This window comes from Scyliorhinus canicula, chromosome 5 (assembly GCF_902713615.1).
Source record: "Scyliorhinus canicula chromosome 5, sScyCan1.1, whole genome shotgun sequence".
In the NCBI taxonomy this organism is placed as follows: Eukaryota; Metazoa; Chordata; class Chondrichthyes; order Carcharhiniformes; family Scyliorhinidae; genus Scyliorhinus; species Scyliorhinus canicula.
Window position 1 is genome coordinate 55,330,081 of NC_052150.1, and position 23,647 is coordinate 55,353,727.

At 46.9% G+C, this 23,647-nt stretch overlaps 1 protein-coding gene across 1 annotated transcript in view; it reads left to right on the plus strand.

The window, feature by feature from the left end:
• The first annotated feature begins 561 nt into the window (after nucleotides 1-561).
• The window catches only part of tmem170b (transmembrane protein 170B), a 64,350-nt gene continuing 41,264 nt past the window's right edge, over nucleotides 562-23,647 (plus strand). Inside the window, exon 1 of the mRNA XM_038797099.1 lies at nucleotides 562-939. Within this exon, the coding sequence (XP_038653027.1) occupies nucleotides 795-939 (145 nt within the window). The 5' untranslated portion in view covers nucleotides 562-794. The remainder of the gene's footprint in view (nucleotides 940-23,647) is intronic.

The window sequence follows — 23,647 nt, forward strand, 5'->3', positions numbered from 1 at the left end:
TTAACGGAGTCGATAAATTGAGCCCTGATTATTGGCTTGAGAGAGTGCTACAGACTTGACCAGGGGAGATAGGTTGAAGCTCAGAAAATGGAAGGTGTGCAGAATTTAGATGTGACCATAAAAAGCTTTGATGAATATGAGGAATGGTCCCAAAGAGAAAATGCTGGAAAATCTCAGCAGGTCTGGCAGCAACTGTAGGGAGAGAAAAGAGCTATCGTTTCGAGTCCAGATGACCCTTTGTCAAAGCTCCAAGGGGCGGTGGAGCAGGAAGGCAGAATTGGGGATTGTTATGACGGGTGAACCAAGTCAGATGGGTTCCAGGTCTCTTTCTGCACTTAACATTTCTAAGAGGGCGTTTACTGCACTTGCCTGATAAAGTACATTGGGCAGGTTTTCTCATTCCACATATTCGATGCCTTGCCCTGTAAATTGTTTTCTCCCAATAAATCTTATTTAAAACGCGAGTGGGTATAAGAAATTGAGAAATGGTGAAAGTGGCGGGCGGGTTTTTTTGCGAGACGAGGTTGCAAGTCCCTTTAAGAATTAGCTCTGTCTTAAAGGAGTAGGCTTTGCTGCTGGAGGAACAGGGAGTTCCCTCGAATAGGCCGTCTGATGTGACACTGCAATGCCACCGGCGCCCGTTTCGCGACGCTGGCCGATAGGAAAGAGCGAAGTGTGTGGAGGTGGGCTCCTTCATCTCTGCTGTCCACCGCCTCGCCTCAGTCCTGGCTGGGCGCCGCGGCAGGAAAGAAGGCAGCAGTGGTAGTCTCTTCCCCCCCATACCCTGCATCCCAATGCCGGCCGCCTCGAGTAAAAGCGTCCCTCAGCAGCAGCAACGAGCGGGCCGTTCAGCCATGGCCGCCGGCGACTATTCCATCAACCTGACAGTGCAGCAAGTGCTGAGCCTGTGGGCACACGGTACCCTGCGGCACTTTACAGGTAAAGAGGGAGGCTGAGGGGGCAGCCGCTGTCGGCGATATTGTTGATCCTGGGGGAGAGGGGACTGAAGTGAAGTGAAGTGATTGCAGCCGAGCGAGGGGGAGGGGGCAGTTGCTGAGGTCGTTCCAGCTCCAGGCCGCGAATTCAAGTGAAGGCATGGGGAGAGATTGTAATGAGAGTAACAGGGGAAGGCTGGTCAGTCCCCGCAATAGCCTCCTCGCTGGAAGCAGGAAGACTTCCTCCACAGCCAGAGCTGCTAGTTGTCTCGGTTACAATATGTAGCAATTGAATATAACAATTGTTTCGAGTTGTGACTTGGAAAGCCGAGGGCCGCAATGGGATAAAGCCCCGGGGCGGGGGCGAGGGCGGGGGGGGGGGGGGGGCGCGAGGGCGGGGTGGGGGGGGGGGGGGGGCGCGAGGGCGGGGGGGGGGGGGGGCGCGAGGGGCGGGGGGGGGGGGGGGGCGGCGGGGGGCGAGGGCGGGGGGGGGGGGGGGGGCGAGGGCGGGGGGGGGGGGGGGGCGCGAGGGCGGGGGGGGGGGGGGGCGCGGGGGCGAGGGCGGGGGGGGGGGGGGGCGCGAGGGCGGGGGGGGGGGGGGGGCGCGAGGGCGGGGGGGGGGGGGGGGCGCGAGGGCGGGGCGGGGGGGGGGGGGCGAGGGGCGGAGGCGGGGGGGGGGGGGCGAGGGCGGGGCGGGGGGGGGGGGCGAGGGCGGGGCGGGGGGGGGGGGGCGAGGGCGGGGCGGGGGGGGGGGGCGAGGGCGGGGCGGGGGGGGGGGGCGAGGGCGGGGCGGGGGGGGGGCGGAGGGCGGGGCGGGGGGGGAGGGCGAGGGCGGGGCGGGGGGGGGGGGGCGAGGGCGGGGCGGGGGGGGGGGGGGCGAGGGCGGGGCGGGGGGGGGGGGGGCGAGGGCGGGGCGGGGGGGGGGCGAGGCGGGCGGGGGGGGGGGCGAGGGCGGGGCGGGGGGGGCGAGGGCGGGGCGGGGGGGGGGGGGCGGGGGGGGGGGGGCGAGGGCGGGGCGGGGGGGGGGGGGGCGAGGGCGGGGCGGGGGGGGGGGGGCGAGGGGGGGGGGGGCGAGGGCGGGGCGGGGGGGGGGGGGCGGAGGGCGGGGGGGGGGGGGGCGGGGGGGGGGGGGGGCGGGGGGGGGGGCGAGGGCGGGGGGGGGGGGGCGGGGGGGGGGGGGGGGCGAGGGCGGGGGGGGGGGGGGCGGGGGGGGGGGGGGGGCGGGGGGGGGGGGGGCGAGGGGGGGGGGGGGCGGGGGCGGGGGGGGGGGGGGGCGGGGGGGGGGGGGGGGCGGGGGGGGGGGGGGGCGGGGGGGGGGGGGGCGGGGGGGGGGGGGGCGCAGGCGCAACCCCTCTGATGCATTAAAAGCCAACATTGCCGATTAAACAGACAAGGTTACTTGAGGGTCAGCAAAATCAATATTTTTGCGGTGGAGAAAATAGCTATTTTTTTCCCCACACATCAGTTGGAGAAAATGAACCTTTTTTGGTCTACACTCGATCGCAATAAATAGAGGGCATGGAAATATGTTTTTAACATAAAACTTCACCCTCGCCCTTCCCGTATAAAAATGGTAATGTGTTGAGCAATAGTGAACAGAGGAAGGGGTAAGGAAATAAGACACTACAACATGAATTATATATCAAGCTACCAATCTGCCAGTGGGATTGTTCTTTGTCCCTGGTAAATGACAGTATCACATGCAAGATTGACTACTATAATCAAATGCCATTTAACAATCACATGTACTGTGCAAAGTGCTTTTGAAATGGGCCAGGCAAAGAGGTAGTAGGTCTGGTCATCACCTGAGGAGCAATTATTTCTATCAGTTTAAAATAATTTTCATTGCAAGTTTACTTTGAAATTTTTTTTAGATTTAGTTGTATTGATAGAATGGAATCTGTTGTCCATTCAAAGATTCCATTCACATGGCTAAATGGGAATCCAGATGTGGCTATTTATGATGAATAAGAAATAAGCAATAGACTCCTTCATTGTGCATGGTGATCTCTACTCATTTACATGGGATATGCATGTGTACAACATTGTTTTAAAAAATAGATGGAGAGCAGGTTGCAAATGTGTTCTTGATCATTTGAGAGTTTTAGTTTCTTTGCAGGGTGGCAATGGATGTTTATGAAAATATGCAGGTGAAGTAAATTTTCCTCTTATGAGTACATACATTGTACTTTCCACTAAAATTTTAATATGTGACAACATCTGGTTAGTCTACAATTTTTACTGGAAAATGTATGTAAAAGAGCAATGCTTGTTTTTTTTAAAATCATTTATGCGAGATGGGCATTGCTGGTAGCCAGCATTTATTGCCCATCCCTGGCTGCCCTTTTAGAAGGCTTTTAGTGTGTGATATGTAAGTGACACCATTGGCAACCATGCCTTTAGCAGCCTGGGTCGTAAGTTCCAGAATTCCCAACTTGAGCCTCTCTTGCTCTCCCCTTTCAAACATCTCTTGTGCTAAGATTTAGCCACTGTCTATCCTAATATACCCATACCCCATGTGACTGTCAAATATTGTTTGATAACACTCCCGTGAAGCCCCTTCTGATGATTTATTAAGTTAAATATGTTATACAAATACAAGCTTTGAAGATTTGAATTTGTTCCAAAATAGAAATGAAAATGAAAATCGCTTATTATCATGAGTAGGCTTCAATGAAGTTATTGTGAAAAGCCCCTAGTTGCCACATTCCGGCGCCTGTTCGAGGATGCTGGTACGGGAATTGAACCGTGCTGTTGGCCTACCTTGGTCTGCTGTAAAAGCCAGCGATTTAGCCCAGTGAGCTAAACCAGCCCCTGGAGAGAGGAGTTAAGAGTCTCATGAATATTATCTAGGCAGCAGTGCATTTTACGATCTTTGGATATGTGTGGCAGAATTTATTCTACCTTTTTGTTTTGTTTGTTTTTTCTATGTGCATCCTGTATTTAGCCTCTGGTTATGTCTCATGTGGTTAGACGAGACGTGATCATCGAGATTTAGTTTACTGACACTGGGAATACTGCACCTTCCATAATCTAATTAGAAAAGACTTTGGCAAAAAAAAACACAACTGCTTCATTTGTGGTGGGGAGGGTTGCATGGTTGCATTAAATCGATTTATTTCAAATGATGAAAAGATGCAATGGAATCCTGGTTGTTTAAAGCTGCTTAATCCCAGTTGTAATACTGACCTGCTCCAGCTTTATCTTGCATTTGATGAATTGTAGTTTGTTTTGTTTCCACACAATGGCTTGAAAGGACCATCACAGCATTGTGCTTTCCCTTGTACAATAAAGCTGTTCACAGTCCTAGTGACGATATCTCGCTAGATTTGGTCATCAAAAGCAAGTTGTTTTTTTTGGCTTTGATGGTGTCCCCAACTCCCTTCTTCAAATGGCAACAATTCCTTTGAGATTGTAACAAGTCTTGCCATCAGGTGAGGAGGGGTTGAATATGTCCCCTTCTTATCCCACTCCTCGTTTCACCACAACAGTTTTTTTTTTTCATTTATGCTTGCCAACCCAGTGATTGCCAAACTGTTTATTTGCTGTGACTGTAGGAGACACAAACAGATTTGCTTGATTTTTTTTTTCAAAAAGAGGGTTGTATTTATTGTACTTGACCCGGTCTAAGAAAAATTAGCTCTCGCTCTCAGGTTTACACACTCAAAAAAAAAAAAAAGTTTACAAGTGTGAGGATAGTAATCATTTTAAAGTTCAATGAAGACTAAAGTGATGTGATTCTTATAGGTTGATGCGGTGAATCTGGGATGGCCTCGGTGGTTTTGCCGTCAAGCCAATTTAACTTTTCTTTACAGACGCCAGCTGCTGGGTTGAATTCTTTTTAAAATCTGTCTGCAGCACATGGCTATTCAAAACGCAGTCAGGGTTTTGGTTTGCAAGATGGGTGGAGGGAAGAGGGCGGCCCACTTCGGCATTTTTTCTGCTTCTGCCTTTGATCTGCAGAAAACAATTTCTTCAATACAGACCCAGGACCTAAATATGGTCATGCGTAGTGTATTCCAGGTGCATAGTTTTGACTCTTGGATTCTGGCTGAGTGGATACCTTTCTTAGTCAGACTTCAATGTCTGAGATAATTACATCAAATGCGTAGTCCACACCTAGGAGATTGTCAGGATGTTCTGTCAATTGGCTAGGAGATGATACCATTCACACTACGTCAAGATAATTGTCTCTGGGGTTTTGACAGGTTGGCTTCAATTAACAGGTTAGAATTTATCATGTGCAGTGAAGCAAGTTTTCAACCATCCGAGAAGCTGCAATTTTTAGTCACTGGAATATGATGTCTCTCTTTTGAACATCCAGTCAGTGGTATCCAGCCTGTAAATTCAAAGTAATGTTTTTGTAAAGCATGTCCTTTGCACATATTGTATAGTGGATTATGTGGGACTACAAAAGCTAAAGATCTGGGGCTGGATTCGCCGCCCCACCGCGCCACATTTCTGGTTCAGCATGCCGGCGGGATACTCCGTTACACCAGCTGGTCAATAGGGATTCCCATTGTGGGGCACTCCCACGCCGTCGGGGAAACCCTTGGGGTGCCGGCAAAGTGGAGCATCCCGTCAGCGGAGATTCCAGCCCCTGTAGTTCACTGTCCCTAAATTCTTTGAAGAACTCTTTGCTGTCAAGTGTATAAATTTCGCTTTACAATGTAATGTGTCAAAGATAGAGATTATAGGCAAGTGGTTGGAAACCTGCTGCCCAGGGGCCATATGAGACCCACCAGGGTTCTGAGTGAGGGCGCAGGACATTTATTGCCCATGCGCATGGTTACCAGATCCAAGTAGTTTTTTTTCCCCGACAGGTATGACTTAAGTAATACACACATAAAGCAAGGGCCCGTGAAGTGGGGCAGGTGCTGATTGCACAGAACATTGTTTGTGAGCCACGTGCTCCCTCTGCATCCATTCAAGGTGCAGATATTTATGTTGTGTTTACCACTTGAGTTTAAGGACAGTTGTATGAATGATTAAGCATTTTCTACAACTCGTTATGGAATACTTGAGATATATTCAATATTATTTCTGTGGTTGTGGCTAGTGAACATGCCCGATTTCTGGTCCACTTACATCCCCAGCATCGCTAGGTTGCCTATCTCCCATATGGGCTGATGTTGTTCTTCAACTTGCATTCATACAATACTTGGTGAAATGCATTGGCATGTTTTTCCAAGGTATCATCCAAAAGAATGGACCCAGAGCGAAAAAAGGTGATTATGGGGTTGTATTTTTAGTTGTGATTGAAATTTGTGCCCGGAACATGTGTGACGAGTTGTGTGAGAGACCTGATCATATGAAATATATAGTACTCCCCTGCAACATTTGGGAGGGTTAATCAACTAGGGATGCTTTTGTACCTATCCAGATTGTTTTATACAAAGACTTGATGCAAGTATTTAACCTAGCTTTGGAAGAGGTTGCTGTCTGGGAAGAAAGGCAATGAATATCTAAACACACACATTTTGTGGGAATTATTCATGGAATTATAGATTCGTGCAGCTCAGAAAGAGGCCCTCCAGCCCATTGAGTCTGCACTGGCCCTCCAGCCCATTGAGTCTGCACTGGCTCTTTTGAAAAGCAATCCAGTTAACCCCTGTCTCCTGCTCTTTTTCAATATCCCTGCAACTTTTTATCTTGCAAATATTTCTCTATATTGAAATGGGATTGTTAGATAGAGAAGGCCCCAAGGGAAGGTTTCTTCAACAGTAATTGAGGTTCAAAAATTTGAGTGGAATATACTTTGTGACAGTACTCAATGTAATGGTTATTTTACAATTCATTGTGTTTAAATAAATGGATACTTTGAATTTAATTATATCTACACAACTATTTCCCTGTACAGGAAGCATTCCTGCTCATCACCCCGAATAAAAGATCATCAGTACTTCATGTTCTCCCAAAAATTGGTAGATGTCAACTTTGTTGGCAAACATTGGGCTTTTTTTGTTCGCTATTAGCATTATACTGCCAATTGAGAAGTTTAATCCAGTAATAGAACAGTGATGTCAATGCCACATCTGGAATCTCATGAATGCTGTGCCCAATTGCCTGTCTTATTATGATGTTCTGTAATTAATTAGATGCAAATAAAACAAAGATGGAGAAGGCAATAAGTTTTCAGCACTATTCGCGACTCGGATAATGTAGCAGTCCAAGTCCAAATGCAGCAAGACCTGGACAGTATCCAGGCTTGGGCTGACAAGTGGCAAGTTACATTCGCACCACACAAGTGCGTGGCAATGGCCATCTCCAACAAGAGAGGATGAAACCATTGCCCCTTGACAATTAATGGCATTGCCATTGCTGAATCCCCCACTATCAACATCAATGGGTTATCATTGATCAGAAACTGAACTGGATGAGCCATATTAATACTGTGGCTACCAGGGCAGGTCAAAGGCTAGGAATCCTACGGCGAGTAACTCACCACCTGGACACCCCCCCCCCCCCCCTCCCCCCCCACCCAAGCCTGACCACCCTCTAAAAAGCACAAGTCAGGCGTATAATGGAATTCCCTCCAGTTGCTTGGATGAGTGCAGCTCCAACAAGACTTGAAGCTTGACACCATCCAGGACAAAGCAGCCCACTTGATTGCTCCCCCTTCCACAAACATTCAAACCCTCCACCACCGACGAATAGTGGCAGTCGTATGTACTGTCTACAAGATGCACTGCAGTAACTCACCAAGGTTCCTTAGACAGCACTTTCCAAACCCATAGCCACTACCATCTAGAACGGCAAGAGCAGCAGATACCTGGAACCCACCTTCTGGAGATTCCCTTCCAAGTCACTCACCACCCTGACTTGGAAATATATAATAATAATGATCTTTATTGTCACAAGTACGCTTACATTAACGCTGCAATTAAGTTACTGTCAAAAGCTCCTAGTCGCCACATTCCGGCGCCTGTTCGGGTACACTGAGGGAGAATTCAGAATGTCCAATTCACCTAACGGCACATCTTTCGGGACTTGTGAGGAAACCAGAGCACCCGGAGGAAACCCACGCAGACACTAGGAGAATGTGCAGACTCGGCACAGACAGTGATCCAAGCCAGGAATCGAACCTGGGACCCTGGCGCTGCAAAGCAACAGTGTTAACCACTGTGCTACCGTGCCGCCCAATCGCTGTTCCTTCATTTGCTGCGGCAACATCCTGGAACTCCAGAGATGTGCAGGTTAGGTGGATTGGCCATGCTAAACAGCTGGCTTGTATTGCAGAACAATGCCAGCAGCGGGGGTTCAATTCCCATACCAGCCTCCCCGAACGGGCATCGGAATATGGCGACTGGGGGCTTTTCAAAGTAACTTCATTAAAGCCTACGCGTGACAATAAGTTATTATTATAATTATTTATTATTATTATTATTTATTACATTCAAGGCTACGGGCCAAGTGTTGGCAAATGGGATTAGGTATGCAGGCCAGGTGTCATAGATTATCATAGAATTTACAGTGCAGAAGGAGGCCATTTGCCCATCGAGTCTGCACCGACTCTTGGAAAGAGCACCCTACCCAAGGTCAACACCTACACCCTATCCCCATAACCCAGTAACCCCACCCAACACTAAGGGCAATTTTGGACACTAAGGGCAATTTATCATGGCCAATCCACCTAACCTGCATATCTTTGGACTGTGGGAGGAAACCGGAGCACCCGGAGGAAACCCACGCACACACCCGGAGGAAACCCACGCACACATGGGGAGGATGTGCAGACTCCGCACAGATAGTGACCCAAGCCGGAATCAACCTGGGACCCTGGGGCTGTGGAGCAATTGTGCTATCCACTATGCTACCGTGCGTGTTTTTAATGCATCAGTGCAGATCTTATTCTGTGAATGAGAGCCAGCATGGATTTATTAAAGGCTGATTGTGCCTGACTCATTTCTTCTTTGAAGGTAGTGCAATGGATGCATATATGGTCTTTTTGGAACGCAATCAACAAAATGCAAGGAGATGGGAGTCCAAGCAATTAGAGGAAATGTGTCAGTATGAATCAGAATGGGCTCGGGGCAGGATGGAATGCATGATGAGCAGACGTTTTTCATATTGGGAGATGAATGGCTGTGATGTTTTCTGTCGATTATTCCTTTCCAATTTTAATAAATGACACATTTCCATATAGGGAGCAGCATTATAAAGTTCATATATGTTATGAAACCTGGCGAAAGTAATAGACAGTAATGAGGATAATTATAGAATTCAGGCTGGTGCGATGAGATGGGCAGAAGCATGTCAGATTACATTCAAAGCACTTTGGGAAGGTTAATACGGAAAGGCAGCACAGTATAAATGTCATAATTTAGAAACGTGTTGTGAGTCTTGTGCACAAATCCTTTAAAGGAGGCAAGTTAAACTGATGAGGTGATTGTTAAAATGTGTCTTGGTTGGACAGAATTGGCAGCTAAATGTTCCAGGATTTAAATGTTTCAGGCGGGATAGAGGAGGGTGTAAAAGGGGTGGCGGATTTGCGCTGCTGGTTCAGGAGAATATCACAGCTGTACTGTGGGAGGACACCTCAGAGGGCAGCGAGGCTATATGGGTAGAGATCAGGAATAAGAAGGGTGCAGTCATAATGTTGGGGGTTTGCTACAGGCCACCCAACAGCCAGCGGGAGATAGAGGAGCAGATAGGTAGACAGATTTTGGGAAGGAATAAAAGCAACAGGGCTGTTGTGATGGGAGACTTCAACTTCCCCAATACTGACTGGGACCCGCTTAGTGCTAGGGCCTTGGACGGGGCAGAGTTTGTAAGGAGCATCGAGGAGGGCTTCTTAAAACAATATGGAGATAGTCCAACTAGGGAAGGGGCTGTACTGGACCTGTTATTGGGGAATGAGCCCGGCCAGGTGGTAGAAGTTTCAGTAGGGGTGCATTTCAGGAACAGTGACCACAATTCAGTAAGTTTTAAAGTGCTGGTGGACAAGGATAAGAGTGGTCCTCGGGTGAATGTGCTAAATTGGGGGAAGGCTAATTATAACAATTTTAGGCAGGAACTGAAGAACCTAGATTGGGGGCGAATGTTTGAGGGTAAATCAACATCTGACATGTGGGAGGCTTTCAAATGTCAGTTGAAAGGAATTCAGGACCGGTATGTTCCTGTGCGGAAGAAGGATAAATACGGCAAATTTCGGGAACCGTGGATAACGAGAGATACTGTAGGCCTCGTCAAAAAGAAAAAGGAGGAATTTGTCAGGGCTAGAAGGCTGGGAACAGATTAAGCCTGTGTGGAATATAAGGAAAGTACGAAGGACACTTGAGCAGGGAGTCAGGAGGGCTAAAAGGGGTCACGAAAAGTCATTGGCAAATAGGGTTAAGGAAAATCCCAAGGCTTTTTACACATGCATAAAAAGCAAGAGGGTAGCCAGGGAAAGGGTTGGCCCAATGAAGGGCAGGCAAGGGAATATGTGTGGAGCCAGAGGAAATGGGCGAGGTACTAAATGAATAATTTGCATCTGTATTCACCAAAGAGAAGGAATTGGTGGATGTTGAGTCTGGAGAAGCGTGTGTAGATAGCCTGGATCATATTGAGATCCATTAACCTGAGTTTTTCGAGGCGGTCACAAAGATGATTAATGCAGGTAGGGCAGTGGATGTTGTCTATATGGACTTCAGTAAGCCTTTGACAAGGTCCCTCATGGCAGACTAGTACAAAAGGGGAAATCACACGGGATCAGGGGTGAGCTGGCAAGATGGATACAGAACTGGCTAGGCCATCAAAGGCAGAGAGTGCTTTTCTGATTGGAGGGCTGTGACTAGTGGTGTTCTGCAGGGATCAGTTCTGGGACCTTTGCTGTTCGTAGTATTTATAAATAATTTGGAGGAAAATGTAACTGGCTGATTAATAAGTTTTCAGACGACACAAAGGTTTGTGGAATTGCGGATAGCGATGAGGACTGTCAGAGGATACAGCAGGAATTAGATCGTTTGGAGACTTGGGTGGAGAGATGGCAGATGGAGTTTAATCCAGACAAATGTGAGGTAATGCATTTTGGAAGGTCTAATGAAGGTAGGGAATATACAGTGAATGGTAGAACCCTCAAGAGTATTGACATTCTGAGAGATCTAGGCGTACAGGTCCACAGGTCACTGAAAGGGGCAACACAGGTGGAGAAGGTAGTCAAGAAGGCATACGGCATGCTTGCCTTCATTGGCCGGGGTATTGAGTATAAAAATTGGCAAGTCCTGTTGCAGCTGTATAGAACCTTAGTTAGGCCACACTTGGAGTATAGTGTTCAATTCTGGTTGCCGCATTACCAGAAGGATCTGGAGGCTTTAGAGAGGGTACAGAAGAGATTTACCAGGATGTTGCCTGGTATGGAGGGCATTAGTTATGAGGAGAGGTTGAATAAACTCTGTTTGTTCTCACTGAAACAATGGAGGTTGAGGGGCGACCTGATAGAGGTTTACAAAATTATGAGGGGCATAAACAGAGTGGATAGTCTTTGTCCCATGGTAGTGGAGTCAATTCCTAGGGTGCATAGGTTTAAGGTGCGAGGGGCAAGGTTTAGAGGAGATGTTGTGGCAAGTTTTTTTACACCGAGGCTAGTAGGTGCCTGGAACTCACTGCCGGAGGAGGTGGTGGAAGCAGGGACGATAGTGACGTTTAAGGGGCATCTTGACAAATACATGAATAGGATGGGAATAGAGGGATCCAGAAATGCAGGAGATTGTAGTTTGGACGGCAGCATGGTTGGCACAGGCTTGGAGGGCTGCAGGGCCTGTTCCTGTGCTGTACATTTCTTTGTTGATTGTTCTTTGTACTCTCGACTCTTGAGCAGAAGGTTCTGGACTCTAGTCCCACTCCAGGACATTCAACCTGAGTGAATGCGACACTCGTGGACATTAAAGATCCGATGACTCTATAATTTGAAGAAGAGTAGGGGAGTTGCCCCGGTGTCCTGACCAATATATACCCCTCTATCAGAATCATAGAAATGGATAACTTGGTCATTATCATCTTGCTATGTTCAAATTAACTGCTTAAAAAATAATTTATTGGCTGAGGAGTGCTTTGAAATATCTGATGGTTGTGAAAGATCTATATAAATGCAACTTTTATTTTTTTTACTTGGGTTTAGAAATAGAGGAATATAATATAAATAAAAGCAGTGATATACCAGAACACTCCATCACTCCTTTACATCTCTGACTGAGTATTGTGGACAATCCTGGACACCGCACTTCTGGAAAGATGTAAGTCTTAGACAGGGTATAGAGGAGATTTGTCAAGACTTCAGTTCTTCGGCGAAAGTGGAAGAAAATAGGACTGTTCTCTTTGGAACAGAGAGAGTTTAGAGATTTCACTAGAGTCGATAGAGATAAACTATTCTCTGGTGCGTGGGTCAAAAAACAGAGGTCATAGTTTCAAAACCATTGGTGAGGGATGCAGTTAATTGTTTTCATTGTTGGGGGTAGGTAGGCACAAACGTGGGTTTGAAGTTATAATCCGAGTGGCTATTATCTTTAATGGCAGAGCAGATTCATGGGCCGAGTGGCCTACTGCTCCTCCTAGTGTGTTGGTATGTGGTAATGGATAATGGAAGCTGATTCAATTGGACAAGTACTTGAGGCTAAGAGGTTTGACAAGAGTTATGTACAAACCGAGATTAAGCTTGGCTCTTCTTTCAAAAAGCCAGCAGAGGCACGACTTGCGAAATGGATTCCTTCTGTGCTATGATTCTGAGGCAACCTACAACAGGCCTAGATTTGAGGAAAATTCCATGGTGGAAAGCTTTGAGAATCATAGCTCTAAAATGTACGTGTTGTTCTACACTTAACATGTCATATCATCACATTACTTGTATATTGAGTCCTAAAACGTAATTTTCTGCAGGAAGTCTAATTTGCATTTGAATGATGGGTGCTTTTGAGTGTGGAAACAGCTTTGAATGCTGAAAATCCGTTGCCTTTATTCACAAATAGGAATGTGAATGTCAAGACGGACACAAAAATATTGCCAAGTCCGATTTATAAAAATTCTCAAAAAGAAATCTATGAGCAATTCACTACATGTTGTTGTGAGATGTCAGCACTTCATTGGTCACTGTATGGAAAGTAATTAACTATAAAATCGAAATGGCTGCGGCAGGAATAATTCGTCATAACATTGTAAAATCATAGTTCAAAGGGGAGCTTTACATTTGGGAGCAAACTTTATCAGCTTTGATGGCAGAGTGGCACAAATCATCCAATAATATGTGGAGAATTCCCGTACCAGGCGCCGGAATGTGGCGACTAGGGGCTTTTCACAGTAACTTCATTTGAAGCCTACTTGTGGACAATAAGCGATTTTCATTTCATTTTTGTTTTCATTTCAGAATCAGCACTCCTAGCAAATCGTTTACATCATAAATTCCTGGATTTTATTTAATACCAATGAAAGTGGTTAATACACCATTCTAATATTGTGACTTGGCTGATACTCTGTACGACCAGGAAATGTGTCCTTGTTGCCCTTCTGCTCTGTTCACGCTCATGTTTCGAGGGGAGGCGGGGGAGAGGACGCAAGTGATGAGAGAAAATGCTGAGGAAGTTTGTTATTTCTGGCCTGTGCTCAAGTAATGCAGTTGAGTACCTAGAAACAAGGAAAGGTGCAATGTCCTTTGGAATTATACAATATTAATGTAAATATACGTTGAGTCTGTGAACCCTGGAAATTTTGAAGTTGCAATAAAAATATATACTTGGTGCTTGTTTTATTCCTGGGTTAAAAATTTACTGGTAGAAGAAAAAGTGCAGGGAGTTTTATTTTGAAGCAGCAGAGATTTTGCTTTGAAATTGTTGATCACTGGTCATTCCTGTCTGAAACTGAACATCTAAATCTACATGTAGCTCAACTTATGAGAAAATAAGCAACACATGTGGCAAAAACATTAGGATCACCATAGCTCAGGAGCTGCTGTTGGTCCTTCTTAAATGTTTGTGCTGATGATCTTGGCAAACTAGAATCGAATTTTATTTTGTTGAAGATATGACTGTTGAAAGTGAAAGTTTGCAAATAATTCAAAATCAGCTCACACTTTTTTAAATGCAGGTGTCCTGGCTGCCTTCAAAAGTACCATCAAAAGTAGATTATTCGTTCATTGCTGTTGGTGGGATCTTGCCGTGTGTAGAATCTTCTCTGTTTGCTGACATTAAACCTATGCCTTTCATAGTTCACTTGAATGCAAGGTATATTGAGATTTACTATGGGCAATTATAATAAAGCCAAATTTAATTTTTGGCTGTAGTGTGTGTTTTGCTCTGGTACTTGTTCTCATTTGACTTTAAAAGCAGGCCAATCAGCCCCTCCAGCCTGCTGCCATTCGTTTACATCACTGGTGATTTGCACAACAAGCCAATATTCTTGCATTTGCAGCATATATCTTGATATCCTTACCTAAAGAAATATGAACCTCGGCCCAAAATCTCGAGTTGACACACAACATCCAGAATTCTGGAGAAGGTTTCACATTTTTTGAAAAAGTTTCTTGGACTTTGCTCCTGAAAGGCCTTGCTCCAATTTGATTTGTCCCTTTTTTCCCTGGGCAGGATTCTCTGATCCTGAGGCTAAGTGTTAACGCCGTCGTAAACGCCATCGCGTTTCTCGACAGTGTCAACATGGCCTCAGGAGCAGCGATTCTGACCCCTACAGTGGGCCAGCATGGCACTGGAGCGAACCATGCCGCTCCAGCTGCCGATCCCCCGCATCAAACAGGCACCGCGGGTCTGCACATGCGCAGTGAGACCGGCGCCAATGCACGCATGCGCCAAACGCATACCGGCCACAACGCAACATGGCGTAGGGCTACAGGGGCTGGTGCTGAACATAACAGGCCCCCAGCCCGAGAGGCTGACCCTCCGATCGGTGTCGGCGTGCCATGGCGTGATTCACGCCTGCCCTGGTGATTCTCCAGCCCAGCCCCGGGGTGAGAGAATCCCGCCCCCTATCTGTGGAAATCAAATGTTAACATTTTAAACACCTTGCACAGATCATCCCTCATTTTCTTTTTAATTCAGTGGAATACATTTTGTCGTAGTTTATCCCCCCAGGTCCACTACCTTTCTGGTGAATCTGAGCTGCAGCCTCTCCCAAGGCCAAAGTATCCTTACTGAAGTGCAATGCCCAGACTGAACACCGCTCCAGTCGCATAACCAAGGCTTTGTATTTCCTATGTTAGGAGCATAGCTTTCTCTCCTTTTATGTCAAGGAGACTGGAATACAAAGACTTGTGTATTTATACAGCCCCATCATGATGTCCAAAACATTTTGCAGTCAATGAAGTACATTTTATGTGTGTTTTCTACATGACAACAGTGACAATTCAGCAAATTTCCTGTAAATGGTCACTTGGTAATAACCAGATGCCATGTTTTATGATGTTTGAAGGATAAATATTGGCCAGGACACCAGGGATAACTCTTTTGCTCTTTATGTCCACCTGAAAGCACAAATGGGGTCTCCGTTTACCATTTCTTTTGAAAGATGACCCCTGACAGTGCGGTGTTCTCTCAGAAGTGATTTTGTACTTATCCTGGAGTGGGATTTGAACCCACAGCTTTGAAAGCCGTGTGTGCTGTCACGTGAGACTTGCATTCAATATCCTTTTATGATGGCTTTTTGCACCTTGCCACTGGATTTTTAATAAATTGTTTAACTGGATTTTTAATAAATTGTTTAACTGGACTTCCAAATATTTGTTTTTCTACAGTTCCTGGTTCTTGTCATTGGGGTGGCACACCAATTTATCCTTCTTCGGTCCAAAATGGATGACATTGCACTTGTGCACATTGACCTCCATTTGAGGAGTTTTACTCAGTTTATTTATGTACAGTTGCAACTTTCTCCTTCATCATTTCTGCTGCAATCTATACTAATTGTTCCTCTGAAATATTTGCATTTGCAACTCTAGCTACAGTGCTGTCTAGAAAAGGTGGTCCAGCTGGATTTCTGCTGTTGTTTGAATATCTCTGGAATAGCATACAGTTTAAGGTTTCTAATTTACTTCTTGCATCACTTGCGCAACAACCATTGTCACTTCTAATGGGCACCAAGAACAAAAAGGCCCCTTCATTGTCCTGGATGGCCACATTTTTTATGACTCATCAACAACAACTCATTTATGTAATACATGGTTTCCTGGCACAGCCAATTTAACAGGTGAAAACCCAGCATAACTAATGCACTGCTTGTTCAGAATTGGATGACAATGGGCGTGATCTAATGAATTCTGGGTGGGATTAAAAGGGTCATTAGCACCGGGAATGACATGCTATCTAATAGTACTTTTTTTTCGGGCCTCAGCGAGGAACACTCCGCCGAGGCCGCATTTTCTGCACTGAGGAGCTCTGTCAGTGTAGGAAGATCGTACACCGATCTCTCAACCCCCCCGCACCCCACGTCATACGGGCAGGGTACCCTGGGCCTTACGTGGATAAAATTATAGCCAGGGCACCTTGACAGTGCCAGCTGGGGCACCCTGATTGCCTGGGAGATCCCAGTGCCATTGCGCCTGGTCCCTGTTTGTGAGGACCAGTGCTAAACGGGTGGGTTGTCACCAGATCCTTGACAGGGTGAATGTTGAAAGGACGCTTTCTCTTGTGGGAGAATCTAGTACGGGGGGGGGGGGGGGGGGGGGTCACAGTTAAAAACAATGGTGCCCATTTTAGGACAGAGGAAATAGAGAATTGTCATGTCATTGAAACTCTCGTCCTCAAAAGGCAGATAGGCGGAGTTCTCAGTTAGGCCGGTAGATCTCGGGTGCCGGTTACTGCTGGTGTTGGCAGAGATAAACTCACTTAACTCTGCAAGTGGTGGGATCCAGATCGTGACCTCTCTCGAGAACTACTACCATCCTGATTCCGACAGGAAGTGAACCACGCCCTATGTTTGTCATGCATTTGGAGAGGTGGGTAACAAATGATGCTCACACTGCACTTACAATGGGATTTGCTTCATCTCTTCATTGTCGTCGTGAATAATATGCAGCTTTCTCAACCTGGAGTAGCATCTCTGACATTAAATACCATATCTGTTTTTTATCTTTGTTCTCTTTATGCTGTACCCCTACAGGGTTTATAGCAGCTCCTGTATTTCGAGCTTTTTCCATTTCCAATCGTTCTTCCCTCATATATTTTATTTGTTCCTGCTCCTATTCAACTCCTTTTGATTCATTTCACTTCCTTTTTCTGCTTCTGACCCAAATGGTTGGTGGATGGTACTCTTGTTTGAGTCAGAAGACTGCGTTCAAGTTCCATTCTAGAGACATTAGCGCGTAATCTTGACTCACACACTGCTGTGCAATCCTGAGTGACTGCAGGTCTTTCAAATGTAACATTAAACCATTTGTCCTTTCTGGTGGATGTAAAAGATCCCATATCCCTGTTCAAAGAATAGCCTAGTGTTCTGAACAGTATTTATTCCTCAACCAACATCACTGAAACATGTTATCTGGACATTAACTCATTGCTGTTTGTGGGATGTTGCTGTAAACTGCTTCCTACATTATAACAGCAAGAAGTCTTACAACACCAGGTTAAAGTCCAACAGGTTTGTTTCAAACACGAGCTTTCGGAGCACTGCTCCTTCCTCAGGTGAATGAAGATGACCTCTTCATTCACCTGAGGAAGGAGCAGTGCTCCGAAAGCTAGGGTTTGAAACAAACCTGTTGGACTTTAACCTGGTGTTGTAAGACTTCTTGCTATGCTCACCCCAGTCCAACGCTGGCATCTCCACATCATGTACATTATAACCGTAACTAGACTTCAAAAGTATTTCCTTGACTGTAAAGCATTTTGACCCACCATAGGGTCATGAAAGGCACATATAAATGCATGGTCACTCATGTTTGTTCTCTCTTGCTCTTTCCTCTTCACTTCATCGTCAATCCATAATTATATAGGTGGATGAAATTTGTTTTATGCAGTGACAGTATGTTAATTGGAAATTTTTCTCTCTCGCTCTCTGCCCTTTATTGAGCAGCAGGAAGCTTACCAGTGCTCTTCTGTTGCTAAGCCATGCAGGATTTAGTTACATTCTAGTAATGCTCATTTGTTTTGATGGGTAAGCAGTCCGAGATCTGCCTGCGCTCTGTGGATTTTAGTAACTGTGATGCACCCCACTATGATCAGGCAAACAAAGTCTTGTGTATTTAGATTTCACAGCGACCTATTTTGGAGATTTATTTAAATACAATGGATTTCCACCTGTATCAGATGTTTCCAAGAAAAATCTGCTGATACTAATATTAAAATCTCAGCAAACATGGTGTGTTTGGTATTTTCACTATCTTGCCACCTCCTAGGAGTTGGTGTGTCTTCCATCTCCTGTACATGCTTCTTTCAACCCCTTGTAAATCCCTTGGGGGTTTTAACTTCCTCTGTTATAATGGAAGAATAGTTTGGTGTTTTTCTTTGTGCCTGTTGCAATGCCTCCCTTGATATTCATGCAAATTATTCAGCCACTTCTCACTGGTTTGGTACTTGAGTAGTGATTTGATCACTCTCTTTTAAGAATCTTATTGAGGAGACCGCTGCCCCTTCCAGGTTTCTTGATTTAATTGGGAAGCATGAAATAGGATCAGGAGTCGGCCACTCGCCCTTTGAATGGCGGAGCAAGCTCAATGAGATCATGGCTGACCTAATTGTAACATCAACTCCACGTTCCCACCTACCCCTGATGACCTTTCACCTCCCTGCTTATCAAGAATCTACCCATCTCTGCCTTAAATATATTCAAAGGCTCTGCCTTTTAAGGAAGAGAGTTTCAACGATAAGAAAATTCTCTATCTCCTCTGTCCTAAAATGGGCTCCCTTGTTTGTAACTGTGACCCCCCCAACCCTCAGTATTAGATTCTCCCACAAGAGGAAGCGTCCTTTTGACATTCACCCTGTCAAGACCTCTCAGGATCTTGTGACAACCCACCCGATTCAGATATTAGTTCAGTAGACTTTCTCTGAACCATTTTCAATGTCTTCTATCCTGTCTTAAATACAGAGATCAATACTGTACAGTGCTCCAGATGTGGTCGCGTTAATGCCCTGTACAACTGAAGTATAATGTCCCTAGTTTTGTATTTTGTTCCCCTCACAATAAATTTCATTAACGTTCCTAATTACTTGCTCTACGTGCATACTAGCCAATTTAAACATCAGGCCACTTAGATCTCTTTGCAGCTCAGCTCTTCAACCTCTCATTATTTAGATAATCTGCTGCTTTTTTATTTTTCTGTCAATTTGGACAAATTCACACTTTTCCTCATTTATACCCCATTTTCCATTCCCTTGCCCGCTCACTTAAGGAGGCTGCAAGGGGATACAGGTAGGTTGTGTCCTCTTCACAACTTACTATCTTCAAGGGTCTCCCAAGTGACCCTGGGTGGTCGTGCTCTGGGCAGGGTGGTACCGGGCACCCATGATGCCTTCTGGGCACCATGGCCCTGGTAGTGCTGGGTGCACTGCCATGGTCCCAGGTGGCATCATGCCTGTGCCAGGCATTGAGGCCTGGGGGTGCCCTGCCCTTGAGGTAGGGAGCAGTGGGGAGGGGGGCAGGTGTGAGGACCCCCTCATTGGCGAGTTGGGAGGCGGTGGGGAGGTTGTCTCGAGTTTGGGGCACCATTCCTGCACTGGCGAGCGGTGCTTGTTCATGCAGGAAATGGGACTTGAGTGCGGCCTCAGCAGGGTGCTCGTCGTTGAGGCCCAGAAATGAAGCAGAGTCCTGTTTAGTATGGTCGTTCTCGGCGCTACCAACACCGCACTCGACACGGGACGCTGTTTCATTTCCTTTAAATCACACCCACTATCTCTTAAATCCTTTAGTTAACCATGGGTGATGGATTTTCCTTTGGAATTTTTCTTTCTTGTTGGATTGTATTCTGAAATATCCCTTGAATGTCTGCCATAGCATCTCTATCGCATTATCCCTTAATATAAGATCCCTATTAAGTTTAAAATACTAGAATTAGACCCACTCTTCTCTCCCTTCAAACTGAAAATTCAATAATACAGGTTGACCATCTTTTATCCAAGATGCTTGGGGTCGAAGGATCTCTGATTCTGGAATTTTTCAAAGTTTCATCCAGGGGGGATGGGACCCAAGTTGAAGCACAAAATTCATGTATATTTCATTTGCAGATTCAACAAGACACCACAATTCCAAAGATGTGCAGGTTGGGTGGATTGGCCATGAAAAATTGTCCAAAATTCTATGATTAACCTAGGACAAAAGTTCGGCGCAACATCGTGGTATGCCATCGCCATTCACCTGAGGAAGGAGCAGTGCTCCGAAAGCTCGTGTTTGAATCCAACCTGTTGGACTTTAACCTGGTGTTGTAAGACTTCTTACTGTGCTCACCCCAGTCCAACGCCGGCATCTCCACATCATAATTTAGTTATTGGCAATGAACTAGATAGCAGATCGTGAACTGCTGGCAAATAGTAACCAATCTAATCAAAAATTGGAAACTTTCCGTAGAATCGTAAAAATGGTTATAGCATAGACTGCCAGTCAGCTCTGTGCAAGAATAACTTTCCTAATTTTGCTTCTCTGCCCTTTGCCAATAACTCTGAAAATAACTTTCTCGTCTGGTGCTTATCCATCTCTCACTTGGGCAGTGCATTCCAATCGCTGTGTTTTTTAAAACAAAGTTTGGTTCCTTTGCAAATCGTCTTAAATCATTGTCCTCGGGTTCTTGGCCATTATGACAAGAGGCACAATTTCTCCTTCTTTCCTCTTGCCTGGACACCTTATGAAGGTGACCAACGATAGCTTCTCCTATCTAGCAATATAACTACACCTTCAACCCTGAAACCATACTTTTCAGCAACCTCTTTAATGCCTTCACCAGTCTTCCTAAAGAATCGTGACCAGAACCGGACACCATACTCTAATTTGGTGGCAGCACGGTAGCATGGTGGTTAGCATAAATGCTTCACAGCTCCAGGGTCCCCGGTTCGATTCCCGGCTGGGTCACTGTCTGTGCGGAGTCTGCTCGTCCTCCCCCTGTGTGCGTGGGTTTCCTCCGGGTGTTCCGGTTTCCTCCCACAGTCCAAAGATGTGCGGGTCAGTTGGATTGGCCATGCTAAATTGCCCGTAGTGTCCTAAAAAGTAAGGTTAAGGGGAGGTTGTTGGGTTACGGGTATAGGGTGGATACGTGGGTTTGAGTAGGGTGATCATTGCTCGGCACAACATCGAGGGCCGAAGGGCCTGTTCTGTGCTGTACTGTTCTATTCTATTCTACTCCATTATTGTCAAAACTGGTGTTTCATTTAAGTTTGTCATAAATCGCCGGATTCCTTGGACGGGATTCTTCGACCTTCCGCCCCGAAATCGCACTTGGTGCGGGAGCGGAGAGTAACCCAACATAGGCTCCCACGCCAGCATGCGATTCTTCGCAGAGTGGAGAATCGGCATCATTGGCGCCGGCGTGGTTGGCGCTGTGTCAGTCGGGGGCTACTCTACGCGGCTGGCCCGCCGATTCTCGGCCCGGAGTGGGCCGAGCGGCCATCGTAAAAACCCTGAGTCCTGCCGGCACTGTCTACACCGGCTCTCAGACAGCGGGACCTCCGGCGTTGAAGGGTCCGAGGGCGGCCTGTGGGGGAGGGGGGTGGGGGGCCTCCGATGTGGCCTGGCCCATGATGGGGGCCTACCGATCATGGGCCGGCCTCTCTGGCTGGGGGCCTCGTTTCTTCCGCACCGGTCCCTGCAGTCCTGTGCCATGTTGCGTCAGGGACTGGTTGAAGGAAGCCACTGCGCATGCACTGGTCACGCGGCACCCATTGATGCCGGGATCAGCAGTTGGAGCGGCGTGAACTGCTCCAGTGCCATGCTGGCCCCCTGTAGGGGCCAGAATTGTTGATTCTGAGGTCGTGTTGACGTCGTCGAAAAACAGACAGCGTTTCCAACGGCGTCAACACTTAGCCTCAGGATCACAGAATCCCGCCCCATATTTGAACTCCAGGTTGCTCCTTATCCTTCTCCATGAACATCCTAAACCCTATGATATAATAATCACTATTCCCTAAATATCCCTGATTGACCCTTTGACCCACTTCATTCCCTAGAACGAGATCCAACAACACCTCCTTTCTTGTTGGGCTGGAAACACATTGATAAAAGAGAAATTCTATGTATGTAATACTTTTCAGAAATCATAGAATTATCATAGAATTTACAGTGCAGAAGGAGGCCATTCGGCCCATTGAGTCTGCACCGGCTCTTGGAAAGAGCACCCTACCCAAGGTCAACAACTCCACCCTATCCCCATAACCCAGTAACCCCACCCAACACTAAGGGCAATTTTGGACTCTAAGGGAAATTTATCATGGCCAATCCACCTAACCTGCACATCTTTGGACTGTGGGAGGAAACCGAAGCACCCGGAGGAAACCCACGCACACACGGGGAGGTCTCACTGCAAGCCGTCATCATTCTCCTGCATCGTATGGACCATGGGCAATCGCAGCCGTCCCATGGCAGGAGCAATATCAGGGTTGAGGTCACAAGCCCATTCCTCTGGCACCAGTGACGTAAATCCTCATGGGCACCCATAATTAAGGACGTGCCTGCAATAGCAGAGGTGGGTCTGTCCGCCTATCATCATCACCCTGATATTATCCTCGTCAGTGGGAGTTCACTGACTTCCTGGGAGTTCAGTTACGCAGGAGTCAGACCTTCGCAGTAGATCTTTCAAGATCAATGCTCTGTCTCATAGAATTTCCTAGAATTTACAGTGCAGAAGGAGGCCATTCAGCCCATCGAGTCCGCACCGGCTCTTGGAAAGAGCACCCTACCCAAGGTCAACAACTCCACCCTATCCCCATAACCCAGTAACCCCACCCAACACTAAGGGCAATTTTGGACGCTAAGGGCAATTTATCATGGCCAATCCATCTAACCTGCACATCTTTGGACTGTGGGAGGAAACTGGAGCACCCGGAGGAAACCCATGCACACACGGGGAGGATGTGCAGACTCCGCACAGACAGTGGCCCAAGCCGGAATCGAACCTGGAACCCTGGAGCTGTGAAATCCTTCCCTTTCTCATGATTAATATCTCTATGTATATTAAGATCAACAGTAGAAGCTCATTGCCATCAATGAAAAAGAAGCCCTCTTGATTAGCAGCCATTCTTCTGCTTAAATATTCATTACCTCCATCACAGGCACATCTTGGCTGCAGTGTGGATCACCTTCAAAATGTACTGTAGCCACTCGCCAGTCCTTCAATAGTGCCTTCCAAAGTCCCAGCCTCTACCACTGAGAAAAACATGGGCAGCACCATCATGGGAACATCACTGCCTGCTAGTTACCCTCAAGTTGCACAATCCTGATGTAGGAATATAAGTCATTCCTCCAATGCCTCCAGGTGAAAATGTGAAAATCCTGGTATTTGCACCCGAATAATAATGTGGACATATCTACACTACACAGCAGTATTATTTTGGTTGGGGGGGGGGGGGAAGGAGGGGGAGGTAGCTCACCACCTTCTCTCGGGCAATTGGGGACTGGGCACCTTGCCAGTAACATTCATATCCCCATAAAATCTTTTGTACTACTGCCGGATCCCTTAAGAGTGGGAATGTGGCTCCAGACCATGAATGTATTCTTGGGCTTCCTCTGGTTTTTTTTGGTGCCTGATGGTATGCATTTTAGTCACCTTGAGGTAAAATCAGCAAAGGCCCCTTATTTCGAAATGTACCTACTTGTGACAG